Source organism: Athene cunicularia (genome assembly GCF_003259725.1).
Source record: "Athene cunicularia isolate RWA chromosome 2 unlocalized genomic scaffold, athCun1 chr2_part1, whole genome shotgun sequence".
NCBI lineage: Eukaryota > Metazoa > Chordata > Aves > Strigiformes > Strigidae > Athene > Athene cunicularia.
Genome location: NW_020799095.1, coordinates 133,881,211 through 133,897,407, shown reverse-complemented (window position 1 = coordinate 133,897,407; position 16,197 = coordinate 133,881,211). Strand labels below are relative to the sequence as shown.

The window sequence follows — 16,197 nt, the reverse complement described above, 5'->3', positions numbered from 1 at the left end:
TCTTTCATATACTTACAATTAGCTGAAAATTATTGGTTTAAGGCATCAGAAACATTGAATAACTTATATAACTTATACTTGGAAAGGTAAAGTAATGGATGAAGGATACAGTCCTATGTTTAAAATTAAGCATCCTTAAAAAAAAAAGTTTTTAAAAAAATTAATGACAAACTGGTCTCCCAGAGACTGCTAATATTCCACAGCATGTGAGAGAAAATAAAAGGATTTTTCAATAGTGTATAACTATACAGAGAATAGTCTATCCAGGAAAAACTAAATAAAAAAAATAATAATTAAAAAAAAAACAAAAACCCCAAAAAAACAAAAACATCCCAACTTTTAACATTAACATTGACTACCTCTCAGCTGGTCCTTCATAACCCTGGATTTAGGAAATCAGAGGTATTAAGTGAAATGCAGCAATCCAAAAGTAGCAACAAGGTCCTAGGAACATGTGTGGACTTGTGTCAAGGTGTCAGAGATTAAACCACAGAACTGTAGGCAGCCAGATGTAAGAAAGAGGAAGTTTACAACTTTCAACGTAAGTGTCAAGCCTGCTCATCTATTTACTTTCTCCAATTGCTATTCCTCCTATACACTTTCTGCAAAAAATGGTCCCTCAACTCTGACTTCAAGCATAGTTTTTGAGCTTCTGAAAGCCCATGACACAGTCACCTTCACTGAGCCTTGCCTTGCATTGGAGTATACCTTGTGAGGTATAGAAGACCCACAGAAAAAATGGTCCAGGCTCAGCCATCCTAAAACATACCTGTGCCTTGAGGGCTGGCTATGGGATTTTAGAGGTGTCAGTAGGGAAATTAGGCACAGAGGTTCGATGTGCCTTGGCCTGTTATTCCACTAAGAATAAAAATTAAAAAACATGAAGTAATGTTTCACTTTTACTGCAGTAAAACATTTGTGAAGTACGCAACCCTCAAAGTATGAATCGGGCTGGATGACTTGGACATTATTTATACTTTTTGTATGATTAACTTCTTGATGGCGACATCACTATGTAAAATAAGGCACCATTCAACACTTTCAAGGCAACGTCATTGTACACCTGAAAATTAAGTATCCTAAATTTAGTTATCCTCAGAATAATTACACTTTGGGCAAGTCTGTGATGTTATATGTGTCAGCTTAAAATAGTGACCAATTTAAAGTAAACATTTGTTTAACATATTGTTGTGCAACATGGATTTAATAGTAGTTTAGATATGTAATCTTGGTGTTTTTCATTAGTCTGTAACTTCTCATTGCCATTTATCTAAACTATGTAAGCATTAAGTCTGTGAGACTATGACCAGTACACCAAGGTCAAGTCCATTAGGAAAAAAAAAAAAGTCTCTTCATTAACAAGTTCTTTGAAATGTGCTGTCATTTCCAAACGTTCCTCAGGAATGTAATCCTTTTTTAGTCCCATAAATTTCAATACTGTATGAGAGTAAAATTGTCCAGGAACCTCAACAATAATTTCAGTAATAAACCTAGCAGAGACCTTTGTAACAAGGAGAGTTACAAGCAATTTTGGTTTGACAAATTACTTTAAACCAATCTTAATTATTTTTTACAGCAAAGTAGCAGGCTTTGGAAGAACACAGAATCACAAAGTGGTTGAGGTTGGAAGGGACCTCTGGAGGTTGTCTGGTCCAAGCCCCAAAGATGGGCAAGAGCAGCAGATGCTACACATCTTGATATTCATCAAGGTTTTTATTTTTATCACATATGCAATATTCATTGGTATAGTACAAAATTAACTGGAAAACTGCATGAAAAGAAATAGCAGTATCTCTCTATCAAACTGAATGTACTTATTAACTGTGTCTATTTTATACTTGCCTACTATTTTCATTTGTGATTCCAAAAGTGGAATAGACAGAACATTCAGGAAATATGAATTGAATTGCAAGAACACTGGAATGGGGATTAAAAATGAAATTGGTCATGATAAATTGAAAAAGTTATCTGAACAAAATAGAGCACAATTTAATAACAACAAAGATGGTCACATATGAACAAACAGTCAGCTCTATGAATACAGATCTCCATTTAGCAGGAAAGTCTTTGGAACCTTTGTGGATTACAAGTAGAATATGAATCAGGAGCACAACATACAAAACTCCTGTTCCTTTCCCGCGCTATGGGCAATCTTAAACCCAAACACCATGGGCATTACACTTGAAGAAAGATGTGGACCTAGTGTAGGGAATCCAGAAGCTGGCAAAAGTATGATCAAGGATTAAGAAAAACAGTGAAGAAGTGGGGTCATTTAGAAGACTGAGGAGGAACGCAGCAGTCTTCACAAAGAAAGGTTGCCTCAGAAAGGGTGGGATTTGTCTGTTCTTGACAGTGATAGAGGCTTAAAGTGCTGTGACAGAGGGGTACGTTAGACCTCAGAAAAGGTTTCATTTAAGTCAGTTAACCACTGGAATAGATTACCTGGGCAAAGCATGGAATATCTACTGCTGGTAGTCTTTAAGAACAGGTAAAACAGGAACCTGAACGCTTGCAGGTGGAGATGATCCTACCTTACAACAGCAGTCCCTATTGGCCTTACACTCCATGATTGTCATTCCACAGGCACTTAAGTTTCACTGCACTCCTTCCCTGGCCTCACCTCTTACCTCTGTATTTAGCTTTCAGCTTATTCCTAAAGCCTTGGCCACACTTACACTCAAGAAATCACATGGAATGATATAATGAGCTGGTGTCATACTCCTATTCTGCATGTTCATTATTCTCTTCTTTCACTTGCATCTTCTTTGTATATGAGGCAATATAAACCACCCTGGGTGCATGCATACATGTGAATGTGTACTTTTTAAACACAAAAAGCTCCCATTCTTGATTAGCCTTAAAATGTCACCAAAATAAATGTTTGGTAACACATGCCTCTTAATCAAGTTGCATCAGTACACCTCACAATGCCATTTCACAGTTATGATGCAGTTGGTAATAGCTAAGATTGTACAGTGTACAGAGGTGACACATTTCTTTCTAAAATAATAGCAGCACTAACTTACATGATGTCATCAGTTTTGAAGAGGAAATGACCCCAAAGATTAATGAGAAATTGTGCCTAGAAGTCAAAGGTATGATACAGTCTTACATTATTAAACTAGAGCTAGATATGATCTAACCTACTTCAAACAGTCCAGCCATTAATAGAGAGTAAAGGCAGAGTACCAAGAGTCCATATTTATCTCTGATGTAACACCAACAAAGCCAACAGAATTCCTTGAAGTTCAGTGTGCTTTAGAGTGCCATACAGCAAGTGCCACAGGTCATCCTGTAAACTGCAATGTATGATGGATGGAAAAAGCAATGCCATTTTCCGTTCTTATTTAGGAAACTTTATACTAAGAAATAAGATAGCACAGGACCGTATTCAGAAAATGTCTGTTTATTATTATGTAATGATGTATCAATTCACTAAAAAAATTTACAAATTCAAATATGAACATACTCCAGGAAGTCCTCCGGAATGAAGGAATCATGAAGTTCCATAGGAAATTTGATTTTTTTTTCTATATTGTACATAATAAATATAATTCTGCTGTAAATAGTATACAAGTAAACATTGAGTTTTATATACAACTTGCTTGAAAAGCAGTTAGGAATTAAATAGGCTATATTTTATTTTTTCAGAATCCTAAACTAGATCATTCATCTATCTGATAAAGTCAGACTTACTATATTAATCACCAGACTAGAGGTAGTGATTCCCTCATCCTTAGCTCTGACACCAAACACGATAGTGTTCCCAGACCCCCCTGAAGGTACATTCTAAATAGACAGACATTAATAGATAATGACTGGGAACAGAACACATAAATACCTTTTAAAAAATTAACAAACCTGGATTTCCTTGGGCATATGAGCAATAAGAAGAAATCACCTAGAATAATTTTAGAGACTGTTTCTTAAAATTTTGCATTTATAGCCTGCTTCTGGCTTTACACTCCATGAAAAGAGCCATTATTTACTTGTGATGATGAGGGGTCTCTACTCTGCCCAAAGCTGTCAGCATATGACAGCACCTCACATTTAGCAGTTTCAGAATGTTCAGTATTTCTAACCCAAGTTTTGTACTTCCAGAAGAACAAAACCCTTGCCAACAAATTAAGAATTGAGCAGTCCCAGGGAAGGGGAACTAAAGTAGCTGTTAATTTCCTACTATTTCTAGTGCAGGTCTGTGTCACCCTGTTTACATCATGCATCATTCATCTGCTGTGATGAAACACAACCCCATGTTTTAAAAAAAGACCTCCGTAACAGTGAGGATACTATATCTTTGTGAGAAGTGTTTCACATATTTTCCATGGGCACAAACTCCTCCTGCTTCTATTTAAATCTCTGTAGGTCTCTTTGGGGGACATTATTCACTTTGCTAACTTCATTCAGAAGGTGCTTAGCGTAAGAAGGGGAAAAGCCAGCATGGCAGCAGACAGCAACATGGGTCCTGAAGAAAAGCCGAGCACTACTCCTGTGAAAAGGGCTGTCCACAAGATCCGAATGGCCAGCCTAGTCTTCAGCTTGGCACAAGGCTGGCAGCAGTGGGCATCTGAGCACCATGTAAAGCAAGCCCAAGAGCCCTCTGGATGGATGCCCTCTGCAGAAGACTCATCAACACAGCCGGTACAAGAAAGACCCTTCGAAAAATGGCCAATTCCATTTGCCAAGAAGGACCAAGGAAAAGACAATGAAGAATCCTCAGTAAAGGAATCAGTGACAATAGGAGATGCTGAAAAAAATGCAAGGGAATCAGATGAAGCCCTCAAAAAGTTCAGCATTAAAAGCAAAGAGGTGACCAAAACAGTTATAAGCAAAGCCTACGAACGAGGAGGTGATGTTAGTCTCCTGAGTGGAAGATATGAGAATAACAACAGTAGCTCAGAGATGGCAGAGATCAAAGAAGAATCAAGTGCTATTGACAAAATTCTTAGCGGCAAATTATCTCCAACCAGAACGAGAAAGTGTTCAAACATGGTGTCAGAGCTGACCAAGGGCTGGAAACAGATGGAACAAGAGAACAAATTGGGGGCTAAGGAAGAACTGCTGCTTAAGTGTCATGATGACAGCCTGGATGCAGAGGACAGTGGCTATGGGGAGGCAGAGGACAAACTGGAGCAAGAATACAGTGACCAAGAGGTGACAGCTGTCAGGATTAAACGACCTGTGCCATCTTTGTAAGTAAAACACCTTTATTACAGTATCACAAATGGTCAGCAGACCTGGAGACAGGTACAGGTTTCCATGAGGAAGAAGGGAGAAGCAAAATTGGTAGGAAGTGGTCAAAGAGAACCTATTACTCTTGAAAACAAACAAACAAACAAACAAACAGAAAACCTTGCACGTATCTCTGTGCTTAAGTAGTTAGTCAACAATATGCGACTGTAGCCTTAGGTTTTATGTGCTATATACATAATAGACACAGGAAGTTATATTTGGGAAATGTTAATTACATTTAATTTTCTGGATTTACTGGTTCATTGAAATGACTACTTCTTAATACTTTTGTCTACATTTCAGATTAAAATCACCTCATCAAGAGGCCACAGCTATTAATTTATTTCATCAAATGTTAAGTCTAAAGCAATGTACCTGACAAATATTTCCAAGTACTTATTTTGCTTAGTATAAATTGTCCATATTCTTGGGAGTAATTTGCAGACAATGTCCAAACCAGACATTGCAGGAATTACCTTTAAGTGCATATTAACAAAAGACGGGATCCCTGCTTCTCTTTGGAAGTTTTCCACGGATTTGGAATTCATCAAGTCAAAGAATGAAAGCTTTCACAGGAGCTGGGACCCCAAATATACATTAAAAATCATCCAGCCTGTGTCAACATCTGAAGGACTGATTTGAATCATGTTGTATACTATAAATTATTTGACAAAAAAGAGCATTTGAATTATCAATAGATTCTTCAAATTCAAGATCTCTACAGGTACACTATTATAAGGAGCAGGGTGTGGAGGAAGTACATTCATTGAATATGTTGTGGAAGTAAAAGTTTCTGATATACAAACTTCCTTATGCCTGTAAATGGTGTGACGAAAAAGGAAACAGAATCTGTTAACTTACCTGAGGAGTTATTACAGGTTCTACTTAAAATTTTTAATTAAGTAGCAATCAGATTCAGAGCATCAGACAGTTTGAGTAATACTTCTTTCAGTAAGAGGTTCATGCTTGAAGATTAATGTACAACAACAGGCACGTATTAAATTTGAAGCCCAGGTAGTAAGCAAGTTCAGCCATAGCCACGCAGTCCTTAGGAAGTCTCCCAGAAGAGGAGAGAAATAGCAAAGGCTGGTAGAAATTCTCTAGCTTCCTTTCCCAGAGATCTCCAGCAGAACCATCTTTCCAGATGATGGCTACAAACAGTTGTGCTGTGGTCAGACTTGCCAATGGGTAGCTGCCAAACTAACTCATCACTCTTTTGTCGATAAAAGATTAAAAGGTCCATATGTCCAATGCTGCAAGATGGGAAACTGCAGGCAGCTGTTACGGATACAATACACTGTTTGCTCCAGTCCTCTCTTTTATAAACTTTGTAATGTCCCAGAACAGCGACAGCAGAAAGGAATGTGTGGTTGAGCCTGAACTGTTTCAGTGTAAAACCTCACATCTAACTGTAATATTGTGATGAAAGAGAGCGCAGCCTCTAAGGCCAGGGTGCACTGAACTGTGGCCAAGGCACTGCAGACACACTGCCTGCTGGCTTTGCTGGGCAGGGAGGACAGCTGGAGGTGAAATTTAAACCAAGGCAGGAGGCAGGGTTTGGCAGGGCTCAACTGCCGGAGCCCTCAGGGAGGGAAGAGGCTGGCACTGGGACATGGGCTCCTACAAGGAGCCATCATGTAGTGGGGCTACAGTGGGTCTCCACTGCTTCTACTCACATCACGACATGCATACAACATGAGCATGAGCTGAGCAGGAGGCAATTTGAGATGAGAAGGCCCCCAATCAGCCTGTGTATAAAGGATGAGCAAGGCAGCAGGAATCAGGGGATCAGGACCAGTATGTTCATACTGTATCCTAATCACCATTTCAGAAAGGAAAAACTGGGACCAGCACTGATGAAAATGCCAAAACAGCCTTTGTGATCCCTCTGCAGACAGTCACGCAGGCTGTACCATTCCCACTGCTCAGGTGTTACACCTCACTGCTAATGAGTGTTTACCATGACCAGCATTGGGCTATGACTAACAGAGTCATGGATTTCAGCTGTATGTACTAAAAAGTACCAACTATCTGAACACATACTGTTTTTAACTCTTCAAGCTGGAGATTAGAATAATGATTTGCAGCACAACTAACCAGTCAACTCCCACAAGAAGCAAATGGTTACTAGCCACAGTGAAAAAAGGCTCTCCAGCAACCTAGAGCTTGAGAGTTTGTGGCCCCTGCTTTTGGGAGAGACCGTGCACACCACACTTTGCCAGACATTAGGACCTCAAAAAAAAGATTTCACACATACAGTGGGAAAAGAGGATACATTTGCAGTAGATATTGTCTGTAAATAACCTCAGTTAAAACAAATTGCTCACTTTAAAAATGCTGTAGTAGAAATGAAGTAATTATCTTCGTGTTAAACTTTCTTTAATTTTAGTGCTTCTACCTAGGGAAAAAATGATTAGCCTTGTTTACTGAGGTGCCAGTGATGGAAATAACATACTCTGTGTGACTTACAGCTTTCTCTTCTACTGAAATCTGACACAAAAGTAATCTTGGGCGCTTACAGTGCTGTTATCAGGACTGGATTTTTTAACTACTCATTTTTAAAAATTTATTTTTAAGCCTCAGAATACATTATTTCAGCCTGTTACTTTTATGACCCTTTCAATATGGCTTAATCTTCTTCAAAAAGGCCATAAGTACATGGTTGTTAAAGCAAATCTCCCATTTTCCTCTCTATATTCCTGGAAGGAAGCATCAGCACCAGTATTTTTTTTTTCCCTTGCATCAGCACCTTCATGATTTCCAGCTGCAATATTTACTGGAATAAGGTTGCTTCCTTAGCAGAAAGCACATTAACTCCTACAGGCATAGGAAACACTATTTTCTTCCTGCTGAGAAGCCAAAGGGATCAAACAGTGATATGAAACTCAAAACATTAATAAGATTAAAAACATTAAATACCTTGCTCCTACAGAAAGAATCAGAGGGAATGTGGAACATGGACATTGTCCTCCTAGAAGTTCAGAATGCATTTAGGGTGATAATTTTGGTCAATATGTTAACTTAGTTGATTGCTAAAGGTAAAGCACTTCTTACAGTGCATTAATGTTCACAGCCTTCACTTTGGATCCACAATCCATTCTGTAGGTGTGGTACAAACATGAAAAAAAAAGCTTTTATGTGTATACAGTTTACTGTGTTTTCATTGAGTTAAACAATGAGGAAAATTGCACTTCAGGCACCAGAAATGGTTAAATTAGAACATGCATTAAAAAATAAGATAGTAAAGTTTTCCAAACCCACATGGGGCATGATAGTAGCAAAAGAATAGATAAGATGGTGGTTTTTTTTCAACCATTGAGAATATGATTAGGATAAGGAAGGTTATCACAGAATCACAGAACCAGCTAGGTTGGAAAGGACCTTGAAAATCATCTGGTCCAGACATTAACTTAAATCTATCACTGTAGGACCTATATCCCCGAGGGGTAAGGTCTTTCAGTCAGGCTTGGATGCTCCTTCCTCAGACACCACAAACCAATTATGAGCTAGAATCAGAATAGTTAGATTATGCCTGCTACATTTTCTACAAGACCCAGAATCAGCACCAAGGATACTTACATTCCACACGAGCATCTCTTTACACAAGTCTCAAGGCAATAAATTTGGAATACCTTCTAGCTCACATCAGCAATGTCCTTTATCTCCATCTTTCAGGTAGCAGCTGAAGGCACAGTAAAAGTGATACAATTCTTTGATTCACCATGAGATCCGATTTACTATTTAGTGCACAAAGGGAAGTCAATGACTACAGTAACCCCAAAACTGGTATTAGTGGAAACAAAGCATATGAAGCCAGAGATGCATTAGTGACTCACATTACAAATAGTTATAATATTATTCCACTAGAAAAGATAATTAAAGGTTTCAGTAGGAAAAGGAGACACTACTTACTAGACAGTTAAATAAAAAGAGGTAAGAGGCACCTTGATTCCTGTGTTCAGTTTTGGGCCCCTCACTACAAAAAGGACATTGAATGACTCGAGCGTGTCCAGAGAAGGGCAACGGAGCTGGTGCAGGCTCTGGAGCACAGGTCGTACGGGGAGCGGCTGAGGGAACTGGGGGTGTTTAGTCTGGAGAAGAGGAGGCTGAGGGGAGACCTCATCGCCCTCTACAGCTGCCCAGGGAGGTGGTGGAGTCCCCATCCCTGGAGGTGTTTAAGAGTTGGGTTGACATAGCACTGAGGGATCTGGTGTAGTTGGGAACTGTCAGTGTGAGGTCAATGGTTGGACTAGATGATCTTCAAGGTCCTTTCCAACCTAGCTGATTCTGTGGCAGATAGTCTTTTCAGAGTCAGAGTTATGCCATCTCACTCACTGTCTTCTTTCCTCTCAATCTGGGGAACTGAAGCTCCAGGACTTTCTCAGTGGTCATGTCCCTCAGAGAAAAGGAGGAACAGCTGGCTGTGGCTGAGGGATAAGCACTCTGACAGTATCTGCTCATTAGCTCTACTGAGACTGTTGGTATCACTTCTAGACAATTTTGATTCACTTGGGTGTTTTCCCCTCCCTCCACTGATACCTTCCCATGTGAAGAGCTGGCAAAGCAATCAATGTGAGCTTCATCTGGAGTTAGAACTGCTCTGGCACAGGGTTTCTATGGCATTGGGAAGATTCATTGGGTTCAGAAGGCAAATTGTCATGAGTAACCAAACCCTGTGCCCACAATCCACTGGACAATGAAGCCACAATTCAGGTCAAGGGGCAAAGGATCACAGCTTTCCCTTTATCTGTATGACAACAAATTATATACAGTAGGATTTGGTTTACTGTTGGGAAACAAAACTGTCTAGCTTTACCCCACTGATGTATTTTAATGCTTTCCTGCCGACACTTACCTATTAATCACTTAGATGCACAAAACCACAGATACATATACACTGCCTACTCTCAGGATGCTCTGCAGTCACACCACAGAAGAATATGCTCAATTCTTCTGATGCTTTTCACATATTGAGAAGGAGTATTTTGGAGCTTTTTTAATACACTTTCTCAATACAGCTAAGCCAAGCTAATGGCAACTCCACAGCTAAAGGAGTGGTCCTGTGTTACTACTCCTTTTTCTATCCCTGGCATCAAGCTTCTGCACTTCTTGCTTTAGCACTAGAGTGCTGTCCAGGACTGGCATCCTTCTGGTGCACAGACCTGAACTGGTGACATCTCGATCACTCCTATTCTTTAAACAGGCTTAGTAGAAAACAAGGGAACACCCAACAGCAGAGAAACATTTTTTTTTTCTGCAGTCCTCTGTACTGTTTTGCTAACTGCATTTTGGTTCTCTGGTGTTACTGTTAATATTCAGCTGACTGGGGAGGTTTCAGAGCAGCCTTCTGGGAAGTAAAAATTCTAGAAAACAAATTACTTTGACACAGCCACAGCACAACATACTCCCTAGCTGAGCTCTGTATAGACACAATGACAGGATGCGGACAGCACAAAGACTATCTATAGCTCCTCCGAAACATGTGAGATTGGCCACTGAAGGAAAGAGCATGAACAATTTGTCTGCCTGGAGTCATTCAGCAATATGATGTTGCTATGCAGACACACACAAAATAAAAATCAGTAAGACTTCTGAAGGTCTTTCATCATCCTTTGACCTTGACACAAACCTCAGTGGCCCTAAGTTTCTATGAGTTTTGGACTTCAATAACTCTTCAGAACCATGCTTAAAAAATGTAAGCATAGGCAGAGCTGCTGCACTCTATTAGCTTTTTGTTGTTGTTGTTGTTTTAAACATCAACATCTACTACATGGGACAGATTTTTCTAGACACTACCCTCTGTTTTTCACTCAAGAATAGCTGAGGACCCAGACCATACACTTACAGTTATTGCCACCTATAACAGGGCAGACTGATTTCAGGCTCTGCTGGGCAGGCAGAAATGTGGAGCTGCATGTCTGACCAAAGGTATAGAAAGTGCAGGTAAACAGCAACATATTGCTTCACTCCCATGCAGAATGAAGTAATTTTGGGCAAGTTTGTCAAAATGGGCTCATATCTAGGCTGGAGGGTGGTAGCATTGATGAGATCAAGCTGTGACCAGCAAATTTGCTTTTGAGTGCAGACCGGAACACAGACAAAACACCCCAAAGCACTAATTTAGAAGTAGTGAACTCATGCCACCTGGTGGTTAGCATCTCCTCTGGAAAAACACAGTAACCGTGTTAATACAAGAGATTAGTAGCAGAACCATGCAATTAAATGATGTAATGCAAACCTCAAACACCCTTTTTATTTCTTTCAGCGCAAACAGGTTTAGCGAAGAAGCACGCATCAAAGCCCACAGGAAATACAGCCCCGTTAACAGCCTGAAGGACAGATGGCAAGAATGGGCCGACCAACACATCATAACGCAGAAGCTGAATCCCTTCAGCGAGGAATTTGACCACGAGCTGGCCATGTCCACGCGCCTGCACAAAGGAGATGAAGGCTATGGCCATCCAAAGGAAGGAACCAAAACTGCTGAAAGGGCCAAGAGAGCCGAGGCCCATATCCACCGGGAGATTAGGGACATGTGCTTCATCATTGAATCAATGGCTAAGCCACGGCCCGATGGCAAGATCCAAGTCACTTTTGGGGAACTCTTTGAGAGATATGTTCGTATTTCAGATAAGGTTGTTGGGATTCTCATGAGAGCCAGGAAACACGGGCTGGTGGACTTTGAGGGAGAAATGTTATGGCAAGGAAGGGATGATAATGTCGTAATTACTTTATTAAAATAAGCATGCTACAACCAGAACAACTCGTTTTGGAAAACCCTTCTCCACTTCTTCCTTGCTATTAGCATTAGCACAGTTTGAAGATAAGATTCCACCCATTCACCCACACAGAAAAAAAGACAGCATTTTTCTAAATATATATTTAACTGCTGCATGATAATACAAGCATCTTAATGGATTTTCCTCTGTACAAGGAGAGCTTGCAAGACATTACAATTACCACATGAAAAATAAAGAGAAAAATCTGTATTGAATATAAGCAGTTGATTATAAAAACCCATAGCAATATGGGTTTTTATAGCTACAAGTGAACTCCAATTTTTACTTGTTCTTACATTCAAGACCTTCCCAACTAAATTGGGATATCGAGAATATAAACCATAACAGATCAGAAGTTGATTGACAATATAAACTCAGACCGTGTTTGATCTGTGAAAGTGATCTTGTGCACATATTTCCTGATTAATTTATTTAAATGCATGTAAAAATAACATTATTTGAATAAAGAATCAAGGATACCACATTTGTTTCCTTTACAAGCAGGGTATGCAACTATAACTGCCGTATTATCTTGTGGCAACTATTGACACAGCCTTCTCTTACATATCACATAAAAGTCAAAATCTTTCTTTTTATAAATAAGGTTTTATATTTATTGTATTTATATAACTAAGTTACTAGATAGTTTCATATTTAGAGTTATGGATGTTGGGAGTGAAAATACCCAAAACAGTGTAATGCACAAAAAAGTTCTGAATATATAGTCACATCAAAAATACCTCCTATGCAACATTTTGCAATGTATCATCTGATGACGTAAATACGGTTCTTACAAATACAGGGAAAAATAACATAAAATAGTCAGATACTTCTACTGTTGCATATAGCAAAAAAGTGACCGACTACAATCAGCATCTTCCACTAAAGTATACCTCTGTGAGAAAAGTCACGGAAACAGTGTTCATAACTCAAAATCAACTAACTTTAAGGAAAATGGTGTTTCATATTACACAGAAACACTGGCCTAATTTTACAGCATTTGTGTTTGAACCATTCTTATGTCACTGAAATAATCTATTTCAGTCCAGGTGATGCTGAAGAGGAGTAAATGGTAATGAACTAATACTTCTAGGTCTTAAACCTGTTTGTATTACGCACAAATCTGAAGCCTCTGTAAAGTCTATAATGCTTACTGGATTATATAGAACACTGTTTCTCTAAACTACTACCGTAAAAACGATAAATATGTGCTTCATGTGAAAAGCATTTGATTCGGAGCAAGACAGCTGGTCAAGTAACTTGCATAATGAAAAAGAAGTAAGTTTTTTTCTCTGTAAAATTCTTTCAAACTGAAAAGCAACTATCTTCTTACAGAAGAAAAGGTGTATAAACGTCTTGTTTCTGTGATAAAACAAGTATTGCTATCTTCTTATGAGAGTACAGGTACTCCAGTTTGAAGCTCCAGTGAATAAATATTTTATAAGTTAGTGATACAAGAACTGATTACTATGTCTATTGTGAATCTATGTAAATCATTAATATTTTAGGCACAGTTGTATTTTGTGAATCTAAATTGTAAGATGGAACTTATTCAGCAATGTTTTCTTGAAATGTCTCAGACTACTTAAGGTGACCTGCAAAACTGACCTCTAAGTGTAACACTTACATATCGTAATATTTATCTGCATGTTCTTATTTGTTATGTTTTTATATAACGACCTTTACAGATGTCTATAACGTTTGAGGAAATTTAGTTGTCAAAGGAATACATGAACTATAAATAAATCCCTTAATTAATTATTTCTTGGGTTATTCCTCTCACACACTAAAGAAGAAATACATGTGCATATTCTGTGAAGTAAAACATCAGTAAGTTGTTTCAAAATATAAGTACGCTATCCTTTTTCCAGGCAGTTAAAATACTTCCCTGTGCAGGCTTCTCTGTCCAAAGCACCAGAACAAGATTTGAGAATACATGGAAATGAAACAGTCCTTACACAAAATACCTGTACAAAGAACACACACTAAAGTTACATAAGTGTTAAGTAAATTACATACTCCTGCTCGTGAGAACTCTCATCCTACCACAGGGCAACACAGCAGACATGGAGTTTCACCACAGATGTTTTTTTCAGTGTTATGCTTATGTGTGACTTAAAAGGCCAAGAGCACCTCACCATTGTGTGAGGAATCATATACATCTGCTTACATTCACTGAACCAAGACAGTAGGAATGATATATTTTTGTACCAAAACAAACTGTAGTATACCAATAAGGGGTGCATTTCAATACTCTGCATGTTTAAGCATGTAGTAAGAGCCTGTGATTTCATATGAAGTTTATGCCATCTAGTACTTCAGGGAAACATCTGGAATACAACTAGGCACACACCGCTGAAGTATGAATAAAAAAAAAATAAAAAAAATCTTCCTGACTTAAGTCTTGAGCCAACAAAGTAGCCTGCCTTTTGTACTTTAGAGTAAATTAAGTTTTCCTACTTCTTCTTACCTGTTTGATAGGAACATGGAAGTGTGAAGTGCCTCTTCTACTCTATCTTCTAATGAAGAAATTGTTACACAAAAGGAAGGCAGCAATTGTTGCCAACAATTTTGATTCACACAAGAACCATCTTTGCCTGGTTGCATGCCTGATGACAAAACGGCTGGGCTAACTGGATCACAGATTTAACTCTAGCATTTCCTGCTCTGGCCTCATATGATGCAGGGAGGCAGACTCATGACTTGCACCAAATAAACTGCTGCCATTCTCAGATGCAGTCATCTTCCTCCAGTTCATTAGGGCAAGTTAAGCATTTACTTTGGAGGCAACAACTGATCTTGACCCAGTCTTAAGATCTGAAATTTCAGCATATCTACACATAAGTAAATGCTGAGATTCATAGAAGTTTCATTTGTTTAAACATTTATGAGCAACATATTACCAACATTTGACTATTCTGAAGGCTCCTGCGTGCCCACCAGAAGTCACTGTGGACAAGACTATGCTATAACTGTTTCTTATAATGCATATACTAATACAAGGGGCAAGAGAGACAAGGACAAACTAAGCTGCAAGGCAAGTTTCTCAGCTGAAATGTAATTCAGTGACAAAGGAGATGGGGAACTCACCTATTTTATCCTTTATGCAATGTAGTAAATAGAACTGAACTTCTGTAACTTTTATTCAAACACATTCAGCAACAGAACAGACCAGTGGCACTCTGCTTCTTGAATCTCAGTATTTCATTTAACTGACAGAACACAGAAAAGAATCATTTAGGTTGGAAAAGACTAAGATCATTGCATCCAACTATTAACCTTACGCTGCTGAGTCTACTACTACACCATGTCCCTAAGTGCCACATCTACATACATTTCAAGTATCTTCAGGGAAGACAACTCAACCACTTCCATGGGCAGCCCGTCCCAATGCTTGACAACCCTTCTAGTGAAGAAATCTTTCCTAATATCCAGTCTAAACCTTCCCTGGTGCAACTTGAGGCCATTCCCTCTTGTCCTATCACTTGTTACTTGGTTAAAGAGACTCATCCCCAGCTCTCTGCACCCTCCTTTCAGGCAGCTGTAGAGGGCGATGAGGTCTCCCCTCAGCCTCCTCTTCTCCAGACTAAACACCCCCAGTTCCCTCAGCCGCTCCCCGTACGACCTGTGCTCCAGACCCTGCACCAGCTCCGTTGCCCTTCTCCAGACACGCTCGAGTCATTCAATGTCCTTTTTGTAGTGAGGGGTCCAAAACTGAACACAGGAATCGAGGTGTGGCCTCACCAGTGCCGAGTACAGGGCTCAGATCCCTTCCCTGTCCCTGCTGGCCACGCTATTGCTGACACAAGCCAGGATGCCATTGGCATTCTTGGCCACCTGAGCACACTGCTGGCTCATATGCAACCGGCTGTTGAGAACACCCCTAGGTCCTTTTCTGCCAGGCACCTTTCCAGCCACTCTTGTCCAAGGCTGTAGCACTGCAGGCAGTTTTTGTGACCCAGGTGCAAGACCCAGCCCTTAGTCCTGTTGAACCTCACACAATTGGCTTCAGCCCATTGACCCAGCCTGTCCAGATCCCTCTATAGAGCCTTCCTACACTCAAGCAGATCAACACTCCTGCCCAACTCGGTGTCTGCAAACTTACTGATACATTTCATCCCCTTGTCCAGATCACTGATAAAAAGCACTGTGCCCAGTACTGGGGCCTGGAGAACATCACTTAAGA

The 16,197-nt window shown here is 39.6% G+C and overlaps 1 protein-coding gene across 1 annotated transcript; it reads left to right on the top strand.

Annotated features, from left to right (window-relative positions):
- The first annotated feature begins 3,708 nt into the window (after positions 1-3,708).
- ABRA (actin binding Rho activating protein) lies at positions 3,709-15,445 on the top strand. Its single transcript, XM_026843619.1, has 2 exons — positions 3,709-5,192; positions 11,498-15,445. The coding sequence occupies exons 1-2, from the start codon at positions 4,441-4,443 to the stop codon at positions 11,973-11,975; spliced, it is 1,230 nt and encodes a 409-aa protein (XP_026699420.1). The 5' UTR covers positions 3,709-4,440; the 3' UTR covers positions 11,976-15,445.
- The last annotated feature ends 752 nt before the right edge of the window (positions 15,446-16,197 follow it).